We start from the raw sequence: 12,413 nt of genomic DNA, 5'->3' as shown, positions 1-12,413 counted from the left end.
TCCAGTGCCTGGGGTTTCTCTGAATGGTAAAGGCAGCTGCATCTGAGCTCCAAATACAAGGAGGTAACTTTGTGACCTGAAGTATTCTCTGCTAAATCATAGCAAAGATCAAATTAAGAGTGTTCCTTTCTCACCTGTGATGGTTTCTAATGTGTCAACTTTGATAGGCTAAACTAAGAAAAAGGAAGGGCAGGAAATACTCATTTTGTAGCATACAAATACCTTCCCATAGTTAGTCAATCAAAATAACTGAAAGGGGGTTTTGTAGATGTAATTAAAGCCCCTACCCATAGTTATGGCAAGCCAAAGTGCTCTTCAGTGAGCCTGGCCTAGTGTAGTGAGCTTTTAAGAGATCTGGTTCTTCCTAGCGAAGATGGGACTCCAATAGCTAAATCTATGCCTGCTCTCTCTTCATTGGCTCTCCTCCTCCTGACTACCTTGTGAAGAGCACTTTGGCCTATGCCCATACATTCCAGCTTGCCCACAATCTTCCCTTGCTAACTGCAGCCTTACAGATTTTAGACTTGCTTAGCCAGTCCTCACAATCTCTCTCTACTAATCATGTATAAACCTCCTTGCTCTGCTTCTCTGGTGAGACTATGACTGACACAATACCCCAAAACTATTATTTCAGATGTCCTCAAGTAATCAGGAAACATAAGGGAAAGAACAGGCACAGCACCAAGACAAGGAATCAGCAAGCCTTCAAAAACTTACAACTGAAAGAGATCTTTTGCTATATATTGTCACATGCTCCTGATTTTTAAAAAATAGAAATTAGAATTTTTAAGAAGAGTTTTACCACAAAACTACATTAAAAACCTACAAAAACTTGTGTTCAAATTTTAGGAAAAGCTGGGGGCTCTGCCTCTGAATCAACTGTAGGGTGCTACAAAAGTAGTGCAGTTTATAGGGATAACATACTCTCCAATGCCTACAGTACTTTAGGATGTGGCCAAAGAAGGCAACAAAAAAGGAAAAATCACCTAGAGAACAAAGTCATGGACACAAGACAATAGTCAAAAGAACCCCCTTGCCTCCATAAAACAAAATTAGTTTAACCAAGGAACTCATATAATGGCCAAGACAAAGTCATAAATGGAGATGTAAATTGGAGTCACTGGCAAATAAATAATGTAACAACAGAAGACTACACAAAATCACCTAAGAAATGAGGTGAGATATAAGACCGCAAAAACAAACAAACAAAAAAGGCACAGTAAGGTTCTAATCAAAGGATGTATCCTGAGGAAGGTAGGAAGAAGTGGAAAATTCAACAAAAGTAAGGTAGAAAGAGGACAGGGTAGTATTACATATTAAAAAGAGGACTTTTTAAGAAACAAGGATTCATCAATTGCAACTAACACAATACTTAAATACTATATCTAAAAAGAGAACCATGTATCTTTTGAAAACAAAGTATATAAAGTGTCAAAAGAAAATTTTTAACTTTTTCAATAATTAGGTGAAGAAGGTCTCTATAAGTCATAACAGAGCAATACAACTTACTAAACAAGTAATTTTTCCATATTGTGAAAACAATGTAAGCAGAGAATACAAAGTATACACACTTCAGCAGTTTACAGCACTAAATAAATGTCTGGAAGCTGAAGGCCACCACTTTGAACACCTCTTGTAATTGTAGAGGCCAAAGGTAACTTGTAGTAATCTCATAATGTCTCAGAATTTAGTATTAAAATATGTATATAAATTTTTCTTTTCCTGATATATACATTTTTGGTGGACTGCATATGCAACACCACCACAGAAATATTTTTATACTCAAAAAGGTTTAATCCCCATAAATACAAACAGTACCAACAATTAACAAAGAAAAAAGATAACCCTAAAGAATGATAGGTAAAAGGGATTTAGCTCAGTGCCTACCTCGCCAAGCGCAAGGTCCTGAGTTCAATCCCCAGTACCAAAAAAAAAAAAAGAAAAAGAATGATAGGCAAAAGATAATACAGGAAATTCTCAAAAGAAATTCAAATGAAAAACAATCATAAAAATTTACTCAATGTTGATATGATGTAGTCAGGGAAACAAAATACTATTTTTAATGGACTTTAAAACTAAGGAAATTTAGCCTATCTAGGAGCACCTCATATATTTTTTTCTTCAGTACTGGGGATTGAACCCAGGGCCAGTCTACCACTGAGTTACATCCCTAGTTCTTTTGAAAAATGCTTAATAAACCTTTCAGCAGGCAAAATTTCTAAGTGACAGCTCTGCTCTTCCTGATAATTTAATATACAAGAAAAAAATGAAGACAATACAGACAATGAATAATTCTGAAAAGGAGGATTATTGGTGATTTTTGTATTCTTTGTATCTTTTTGTTTTTGTCAAATTTTCTTTTCTTTTTTTCCAGTACCAGGGATTGAACTTAGGACCTTGCACTTGCCAGGCAGGCACAGTGCCACAGGACCATCCCCAGTCCTTCTTTGTCAAATTTTCTACAAATATGTAGGTTTCTACAAATGGGCATAATGCTAACTAATTCATGTTTAGTAATACTAAACATATTAGCAATATAATTTAAAAGAATTTTATCAGTTTCATTTCAACAAAATGTAATTTTTATGAATGAAGGAAAAATACCTTTTTCTTCAAATCCCAAATAGGTGATTTTGTTAGGTCTCAAAAATCTTTCATGAATAAATTTATTTAGAAGAACATACTAATAGTGATAATTATTTTCCAAACATCACATAGAACTAAATTCTATCACTGTGTAAAGTTCCCATGGGAGTTTTACTATTCGTAACATGTATAAATTTGTTGCACTTGCACATGTTTAACACATACAATGATCTTTAAATATAGTTAACTTTATCAAATTCAGAGAGTTGAGATTATGAAATATTGGAAATAGCCACACATGGGAGACACTAAATGTCAAATAAAGGAATTAACTCCTCCACTTCACTTCTATTAAGAGATACACCAGTCTTTAATCTGGCCATTTTCATTATTAATTTCACATAAAAAATAAGAGGCAGAGAGGACCTCAAGGTCTGTAGGTATTTCAGAATCAAAACTAGGAAAAATAATTAGGAACGGCTGTGGAGGAACTCCAGTCTATAATAAAGAAATGTCAAATCTCAGAAGACTATCACTTTCAAGAAGAAGATTTTGGCTTATTTCAGTTAGCAGGCCAAAAATGCACAGAAAAAGGGCACATAGATCAGTTATTAGAAATTATTCAAAATGAAAAGAATAAGGATAGCATCAAGACTATGGGCTGGAACCTTGTTGGTCCTGTTGTTTGGTGCCTTTTAAGGAATGATAAAGAAAATGATAAAAGAAAAAATTATTTTCTAGTTCTTAATTTACTGGTAAAGTTATGTAACCCAAAGGAATTATTGTTGGGTTTGCTCGAACTGATTGAAGAGCCCTCTGGAAAAGATATCCCAAATTATTCTTCTTTTACTTCAGCCATTACAATCAGTGATTCAGAAACTTCCTAACAAGGACTATTCAGTTGGATTAGCATTAGCCACCTTTTGGAGTCAACTCTCTCTTCTTCCTGTTCCTTACGCAAAAGAACAAATACAAACAGATGACTATGGCCTTTGTCAGTGTTGCAAGGCCTTAATAGAGTTCAGTAAACCTTTTGTAGAAGAAGTCATTGTTGATAAAGAACACAAGGAAAATGAAAACAAAAAATTAAAGGATGAATTACTGAAATTTTGTTTCAAAAGCTTGAAATACCCTTTGCTGACAGCACAATTCCTTGAACAATCTGAAGCAGGAAATGATCTCATAAGGTGTTTTGCATTTGAAATAACAGGTATTTTTATCAGCAACTGGATACCCTTTTCCAAAAATTATTTTTAATCATGGAAGGAAAAAGAGGATATGGAATTACCTTGAATTTGAGGAAGAAGACGACAAACAATTAGCAGACTCTATGGCCTCTCTGGCAAATCTAGTATTTGTTCAGGGCATCAAAATTGATCAGCTGCCAGTGGTTTTAAGCCCTTCATACATTTTGCAGTTTAATATGGGGCATTCTGAAGTCTTTTTGCAAAGAACAGAAGAGTCTGTTTTGTCTAAAGGATTGGAACTACTGGAGAGTGGTTTATTGAGAATAGAAAATAACAGTCTACTTTAACAGTACTTAGAAATCAAGAGTTTCCTTACTGTACCTCCGAGCTTAGTCAAATTAATGACACTCTGCCCCATTGAGACATTGAGAAAAAAAGGTTTAGCCATGCTTCAATTGTATATTAACAAGTTGGATTCACAGGCAAATATACATTATTTAGGTGCTTAATGAATACAAGTAATCACTCAGGTGTGGAGGCCTTTATTATTCAAAATATAAAAAATCAAATTGACATGTCATTTAAGAAAACTCCTAACAAATGGTTTACAGGACCAATCTTTTAGATTTGGTACTGTTTCTCCCAGAGGGTGCTGAAACAGATTTACTACAAAACTCAGATAGGATTATGGCTGCATTAAATTTATTGAGGTATTTGGTTATCAAAGATAATGAAAATGACAAACTGGACTTTGAACAGAACTTGGAAATAATGAGAATAATTTCTTAGAGCCACTTCATAGAGGACTTAAAGTACACTATGAAGCAGAAATTTAAAACAGCCAAGAAAATAACCAAGTAGTTCAGAAGTCTAAGGACCTTTGTTCTGTAACTGCAGGTAGAGAAGAGATCCCTAATATGCCTCCTGAAATGCAGCTTAAGATCTACATTCAGCTTTTCACATTTGACTTGACTAAAAGTGTTCTAGCTTGAGTAGAAGAACTTATTGAAATAAAAACAAAGTCTACCTCTGAAGAAAATGTTGGAATAAAGTAAAAGTTCTACTTCCTAAATAAAAATTAATAAAATACAAAAAATAAGAGGCAAACATGCAATACAGAGAAAAAGAGATAATGACAGGTTAGAGGCTCAACTGGAAACGGACTGGTACAACACACAGACTTTCTTTTCTTCTCAACTTAGCATGCACAAACCCCTGGGTTCAATCCCCAGCACCAAAAAAAAAAAAAAAAAAAAAAAAATTAGGACAGGCTTTTATTTCTTTATTTTTTTTCTTTTTCTTTTCTATTCCTATTTCTTCTTGAGGCAGGTCTTTTGGGGAAAAGGAAAGGAAAGGAAAGAGGCAAAATTCTCTGCTAGAAATGCACAGCTATAAACTAGTTCCATAAATATGCCAAAGCTAGTCTATACATTCACATAATCTCAAGAAATGAAAAATGAGTTTATCTTCAAACCAAAATAACACTATTTGATATTCTTCCTGATTTTATCCATGATATAACTCAGTTTAAATAGCTGGCCAATTTGAGCACCAGGTAATAAGCAACAAAAATATAATTACACACAATCTTCAGTTCTTCTTAATGATGAATTCCATCCCTAACCTTTCAATCATTTTTAAAACTATCCCACCCTAGACCTTCCCTTGTTTTAGTCATCATATTCATGGTACAGCAGTGAGAAATACATATACTTTGTTTTGTGAGGATGTATCATATATCATGACTTGAAGTTAAGAATGATTTTAGTTATCTCCAATACCTATTTAAACTTGCCCAACATTATACTAAAACTTATTTTCAGACTATTTACTCAAAAAAAGCACTTTTTTTTTTACCTTTGACTCATGAAAGCCTATTTAATACTTTTAATCATGTTGTTCACTTCCATCAGTGCAATTTACTATGATCTGGCTCAAAAGAGATGTTACCATGTAGCACAACTGTTTATAAAGACACAAAATAATACTGGCTCCAATAGGAATTCTTAATGTACTCTGGTCTTCCCATTTTCTCCCCCAACTTTCTTTTATCTTTGGTTTCCTTCAGAAGTAAACTTGAAGTAAACCTTGAAAAAGATCATTAAGGGTCATGGTGGGGCACATCTGTAACCTCAGTTTTCAGGAAGCTGAGGTGGGAGAATCCTACAAGTTTGAGGACAGCCTGAGTTATGTAGTGATAAGGCCAGCCTGGACTACATAGTGAAGCCCTGTCTCAAAAAAAAAAGCTGCAATGTTTGTGAGTTTTGTGGGCCAAAAGAAGGAGGCAACGTGAAAGTTATACCTTCAATAATTATGTCTGCATTAATTCAGAGTTTTGCAGCATTCTTGGGGAAAATAAACATTTCCCTTTCCAATAATTAAAATCTCAAATTATAAATCATGATCAAATGATACTTATATTGCTCCAAAATTCCACTTCCCCTCATGACTGAGAACAGTTTCTAAAGATGAAAAACAAAGTCAAGCATCGTAAGTCAAGAAGATTATTTATCTGCCTTTAGGTAGCAAATGGAAGGTCATACATCTATTTCATAGGTAAAGTTTAAAGAATTAGAAGGGTATATTCATAGTTACCCATCATCTTCAATTCATTGAGGACTTTTTTCCCCCAAAAAAATGAAAGCTGAAAGGAATTAGGCATAGTTTACCATGGATGTTGGTACTAATAAAAACATAATAGTATCCGCAGGCACTACATTTCACATATCATTGTGAAGTTAAAATTCTTTCTCATCTTTGGTCAAGTATGGAAAAATTATAAGGATCCTTATTATATCCACATTTTCTAACCTATTTATAAAAATTCCAAATTAAACTGTTGTAAATTGAACACAATGTCATTTTTCTATTCATCAGGATAGCATGAGCAGAAGTTAGGTAGGAGCATTCTAATAAATAGACTAGGAAATATTTAGTAGTCGAAACTCCTCCACTTCAGCTCTACAAGAGCTATTAACAGCTGTGCCATTCTGATGATTATGGAATACTGAAAACTTTTACAATCATAACTCTAATTAGGTTCCTAAGGTTAAAAATGAGACTAAACCAGGTAGGGTGGTACATGCCTGTGATCCCAGCACTCTGGGAGACTGAAGCAGGAGGCTTTCAAGCTCAAGCCCAACCTGGGCAATTTAGTGACTGAACAAGAGCCTGTCTCAAACTAAAAAGAGGCTGGGTATGTAGTTCAGTGTGAAGATCTTAGGTTCAATCCCCAGAATGGGGTAGGGTTGGGGTGAGGGGAGTTGAGGTTCTAAAATTTTCCTGCAAGTGGCTAATAAATACTTACAAAGTATCATTATTTCAGAGATTTGACTTCATGTTAAGTCTTAAGACTTATATAACATAGAGCATTACACCATAGGAGATAGAGAGCAGGTTCAGGGTTGGTTTACCAGGAAGAACTGATGAATCTTAGACCAACTATTTTACAGACAGGTCATCTCTGTTAACACATTACCTTCTTAGAAGTAGTTTTCAAACTTCCAAAGATCCAAAAACATGGCTACCAGATTCCCTATTTCTTTAGTAAGAATGTTTCAAAATAACAAGAAGGTAGAAGGAACTAAGGTCATAGGCCTCTCTGGTATCTAGTAAAAGTTCCACATACATACCATGGGCTGGGGGAGAAAGGAGGAAAAACACCTTCAACAAAATCTTGTGTATTAGTTTCAGGATATGCATTCTATACAGACTCCAGGTTAACAATCCCTTTATTAAAGGAAAAAATTGTTTTGCTTAGCTTAACAAAGAAAGGTTATTTTGAAAAGTAAAAATCTTGAAAGGCAAGGACGAATCAATAGATTGTTCCTACAGATGGAATAATTCACTATAAAGTTTTCAGTTTGTTAATGATTCACTGTGAATGGTGGAAATTCAGACATATTTATCTGTATTTTTCATTTTTTAAAAACAAAATTTTCAAAAGAAAAGCTTTGGGGAGCCACTGTCTCTGTTGGTTGCCCTGCTGCCAAAAAGTATTTTACCCTACACTACATGAACTTCTTTGAGTACAGTCTAAAATGTCCCAGTTAGAGATGCTGCACCCAGTATTACCCAGCATAATGGAGCATGTTTATCAACGAATGAGTGAGCACATTGTGAATCAAAGAGATACAGGTTAAATCCTACTCTGACACTTATTAGCTCTCTGACCCCGAGGAAGTTACTTAAAACTTTTGCCTGTAAAATAAATGTCCCCTCCTAACATTTTTATACTTCTGAAACAGGACATGCCTTAAACAGGATATACAATTAACCATTTAACCTCACTCTCACACTTCCCCAACCTATGTTTACTTACTGGTGCATTTTCAACTGTCTTAAAACAGCTTTCTTCACCATTGCTTGCCCAGTAAGCACAACATGGAACACATATTAGAAATTCCAAATATTTACTGAATAAATGAAATAAATATGGCGGTACCTACTTCACAGGATTGCAATGAAAAGGAAAATGTATGAAAACTGTTTTGCCTTACAACAATGCTATAGAGCCAGGGATTAAGCTCATGGGTGCTGCGCCTGCCTCACAAGCACAAGGTCCTGAGTTCAATCCCTGGTACCCTGCCCCCTCAAAAAGCAATAAAATAAGATCTATTATGATCACCATCTACACATAAGGAAATTGAAGTCGAAAGAGGTTAAATAACTTGCCCAAGGTCACAGTGGTTATATACAGGGGATCAATCAAAGACTTGAATCCACACTCCAGATACAGGCTCTTTACTATTACTTAAGCTTCAGAAACAGTAGTCACTAACTACACTGAGTACTGGTTTTACTAGGAGGCTTAGGGGTTTTACCAGGCTACAAATGCTAATTATTTCAATTGTATTTCCCTCTAATGCTTAAGGAAGAGCACCATAAGGAAGAAATTCAAAGATGCTGAAGACCAATCTTCAGCTATTCAGAAACTCAAGGAAAGGAGGAAAAAAACTCTAGTCCTTCTATAGGTTTTCTAACTGAATTGTGGATCCCACCTAGGTATTAGTTATTCACTGAAAAAAAGTGAGTAACTAGTTCACACAATACATTAGGTTTTCTAAATGAATTGTGGATCCTACCATAGGTACTAGTTACTCACTGAAAAAAAGTGAATAATTAATTCACACAATATATAAAGTATTGTGTTTAAGTTACAATAGGAGACAAAATAATAGGACAGAACTACCGTTTCAAAGATTTTAACATCAATTAAAGTGATGAAACTGGAGAACAAGCTTGCTCCTCTGCACTAATCTGGGATATTATGTTTTTACAACTATAGCATTTTCGCATTATAACACAAAGAACCTGAAAAGAATGAAATAAACTTGAAGCAATATAATTTTGAAATAATTTTTTCTTTTGCTCTCATTCTCAACCCCTCTTTTTATGTTTGTAAACAGGTTCTCCCTAGCTTTGCATACTTTAAATACTAAATCAATATTAATTTATTTACAGGTTCCTCTAAAATCTCTTCCCTAAGATTATCTCTTAAAGTGAAGGTTACTTAGAAAAATAGATGGAATTCTGATCAACTCCAACTGCACTTACATTTTATGCATCTTCAACAAAAATATTATTTTTGAACATAAAAGCCTTAACTTTAATACCAAGTCTCCCCTCTTTGAAATCTGCTTTAGAAAAAAACTGATGTCATTTAATGTCAAAAATGGTTTCAACAGAATACAATGTTATTTCTGAAAGTAAAAACTTGAAATTTAACATTTTTTCTTATAATACTTAAGTAAGAAATTCAATTTAGTCCACTAATTTCAAAAGTGTACCATGGCTTTTACGTTGAGAAAGTCTGCCAGCTGCTGAAAGCAAAGAAATTTATTTCTTTTCAATTTTGTTTTTTGTTGGTACCGGGGATCGAACTCGGGTCCTTCCTCTTTTGAGGCAGGCAGCGGAACTACTGAGCTAAATCCCTGGCCTATTTCTTCTCAATTTTGAAAACAAACTTGACCTATAAAATACCTGCAAATGTATAGTCATTCATAATTTAAGGAATTATTGGGCCACACTTTAATGGACCTACGTATGTAGAGTTCGCAAAATACTTCAGTAAATATTGCATTCAAGTATTATGACCTTGTTTCAAACCAGAGCTTGATATTTTGTTGTAAAATATAAAATCTTAATGAAATATTGCTATTTTTCCCACAGCTGCATGACTGGGTTAACATGGAATTCAATGCCTGTGTTTCTGAAGAATGTAGAAGGAAGATACAAAGAAATAAATTATCATTAAAAAGTGAAAGGGCCAGGGATTTAGCTCAGTGGCACCCCACCTGCCTTGCAAGCCCAAGGATCTGAGTTCAATCCCCAGTACCAAAAAAAAAAAAGAGAGAGAGTACTGTAGTTTTTTTTTTTTAAAGGGCACTGATCTGGCCAGGTGTGGCTGTGCACACCTGAAATCCCAGCGCCTGAGAGGCTGAGGCAGGAGGATCATTGTCAGTTTGAGGCTAGCCTGGGCTACACAGTGGGTCCAAGGCTAGCCTGGAATGCATAACAAGACTCTATCTTAAAACAAAATAAAATTAAGTGTACTGATCTTAGCCTTTAGAAAATTTTAATTTCTACTTTTGCTACTACCTGCCACAGTTTCCTCTAAGCTGTGTCTTCATTTTTAAAATAAAGAGGCTTGGGTAGATTACTTCTAAAACGTTCCTCATTTCTGAGAAAAAAAAATCACAAAACTGAATGATTCTAAACACTGCCACAAATTTTACTGCAGATAAGGGTTCTATTACAACTTTCTCTTCATGGCTTCAAATGCAACTTGAGCAACAACACACTGTCTACACTGTCTTGAAACATCCAATGAGAGCAATGCAAAAATCTATCAATACAAGGCTATCTTCAGATTCTAAAAGGCCAAATAGATACAGCAGCAGCAGTGTGCATCTTTTTGGTATACATACTCCAACTCTTACATCTCTATATAACTTCAACCGATATGAGATTTTTAAAAATAACCTGTCTTACATAAAAGTTTCAAATGCTTTAAAATATATCTCTCAGCGCCTGCTGCGCAAGCACAAGGACCCGAGTTTGATCCCCGGTACCAAAAAATAATAATAATAATAATAAAATAAAATATATCTCTCATATTTGGAAAGAACCCAAGATGCAATAAATGCAATTTTCAGAAAACTAGCCTCTCACCGAGCTCTACATATGTGGAAAGCAAGTAGTACTTCTCCAGTTCTCTTTTAGAACTAAATTTTAGTTAACTTGTAAAGCTGTTTTCCTCTGCTGCCTTAAATTACAACTTCTTTCTCCAGATTTAAATGCTTCCATTTCAGGAAGGAGACAAGAGAGTTATAAAAGAGCTGATAATAGAGTTAAGTGTGACTTTTAGCTGGTGATCATTGTGGCGTGTTCCACCAGCGTTGAGGTTTTAAGGCCTTCTTCGAGGAATAAGGTCCTGCAACGCCGCCTGTCTGTAGACCCAGGAAAAACTATACAGATATTATGAAACCAGATCACTAGGACAAATCAAGAGGCCTTCCTATTCCAACTCACCACAGCCAAGGCTGGTTCCAAAGCAGACGCTGCTGCCCCATATTATTGGGAAGCGACAGGACCTAGCTTAACAGTTCCACACTAAGGAAACAATGGAAGCTGGGTAAGCGCACATGTGCCCATAAGGGTCAATATATATTTTTCAACCAGAGTTATTTACAGTGTAGGTAAAAGATCAGCTCGTCTAAAATCCTTGAGGAGTCGAAGAAGTGAAGATTACTCAGAGGCCACACTAGTTAGAGATAAAATCTGCAACAGAGCCCCATGGAAAAGTACAGCCTCTCACGTGTCTTTCCCATACACAGATAACTAGATGAGTGCTCACGCTCTGCCCTGCACTGGCTCGGCAGTCCCCGAGACCCTGCCAATCGAATCCACTCCGGAGATGACAGGGCCCGGGGCCGGCGCTCGCCCCACGTGTCGCCCCCCACGCAAGGAAGGGTCCGTCGCTCTCCATCCTCCCAGGCCCACCCTAGCTCCCCCGGGAAGCCGCCCTTGCCTCGGACACCTCCTCCTCGTCGTCGTCGTCGTCCTCCTCCTCCTCGCTGTTGTTGCTGCTCGTGCCGCCGCCGCCACCGCCGCTGTGATCGCTGTCGCTGCTGCTCTCGCTGCTGCTGGGGGGGCGGCAGGTCCGGTGGCGCTTGGCCTTGTGGTGCGGCTGCTGCGGAGGCTTCTTCTTCAGCAGCAGGTCGCAGACGCGCACCATCGTGCGCGGGGATGAGGCCGCGCGAGCCCCACCGACCTCCGCCGCGCCCGCGGGGGGGCCCGCGCTGGCCGCCGCCGGGGGACTCCCTTCCGCCGCGGGCGCGGGCGCCGGGGCCTGCTCCATCGCGGCGGGTGGAGGCGTGCAGCGCTCTAACGCGACTCCGGCGTTCGGGCCGACTTGGCGTTCCGGGCCGCCGGCGCCGCCGCCGCCTCGGTCACCTCTACAGCGGCCGCCGCTCGGGCAGCTCTCACCGCGTCTCGCGATACTGAGGGCGGGGAGCCGGGCGCGGGAGGGCGGGCGCCGGGCGCCGAGGACACCGCGGGAAGCGCGCCCGGGGGCTGCGACGCGAGGGTAGCAGAGCGCGGACTCGCGGCCACTGCTGGGGCGCCGCGAGCGCCCGA

At 37.7% G+C, this 12,413-nt stretch overlaps 1 protein-coding gene and 1 pseudogene across 6 annotated transcripts in view; one reads left to right on the top strand and one right to left on the bottom strand.

Moving 5' to 3' along the window:
* Ankrd17 (ankyrin repeat domain 17) overlaps positions 1-12,135 on the bottom strand; it is a 177,527-nt gene extending 165,392 nt beyond the window's left edge. For all 6 annotated transcript variants that reach the window (XM_004838014.3, XM_021252504.2, XM_004838015.1 and 3 more), the window contains exon 1: positions 11,806-12,135. In XM_004838014.3, the coding sequence (XP_004838071.1) occupies positions 11,806-12,135 (330 nt within the window). The remainder of the gene's footprint in view (positions 1-11,805) is intronic.
* On the top strand, positions 1,239-4,381 carry LOC106008333 (glomulin pseudogene; annotated as a pseudogene).
* Positions 12,136-12,413: the final 278 nt, after the last annotated feature.

Source organism: Heterocephalus glaber, unplaced genomic scaffold (assembly GCF_053883595.1).
Source record: "Heterocephalus glaber isolate CG9 unplaced genomic scaffold, H.glaber_assembly_v1.0 deba00000281, whole genome shotgun sequence".
In the NCBI taxonomy this organism is placed as follows: Eukaryota; Metazoa; Chordata; class Mammalia; order Rodentia; family Bathyergidae; genus Heterocephalus; species Heterocephalus glaber.
Note: the sequence above shows the minus strand (reverse complement) of the source record. Positions and strands in the feature narration are given on the sequence as shown.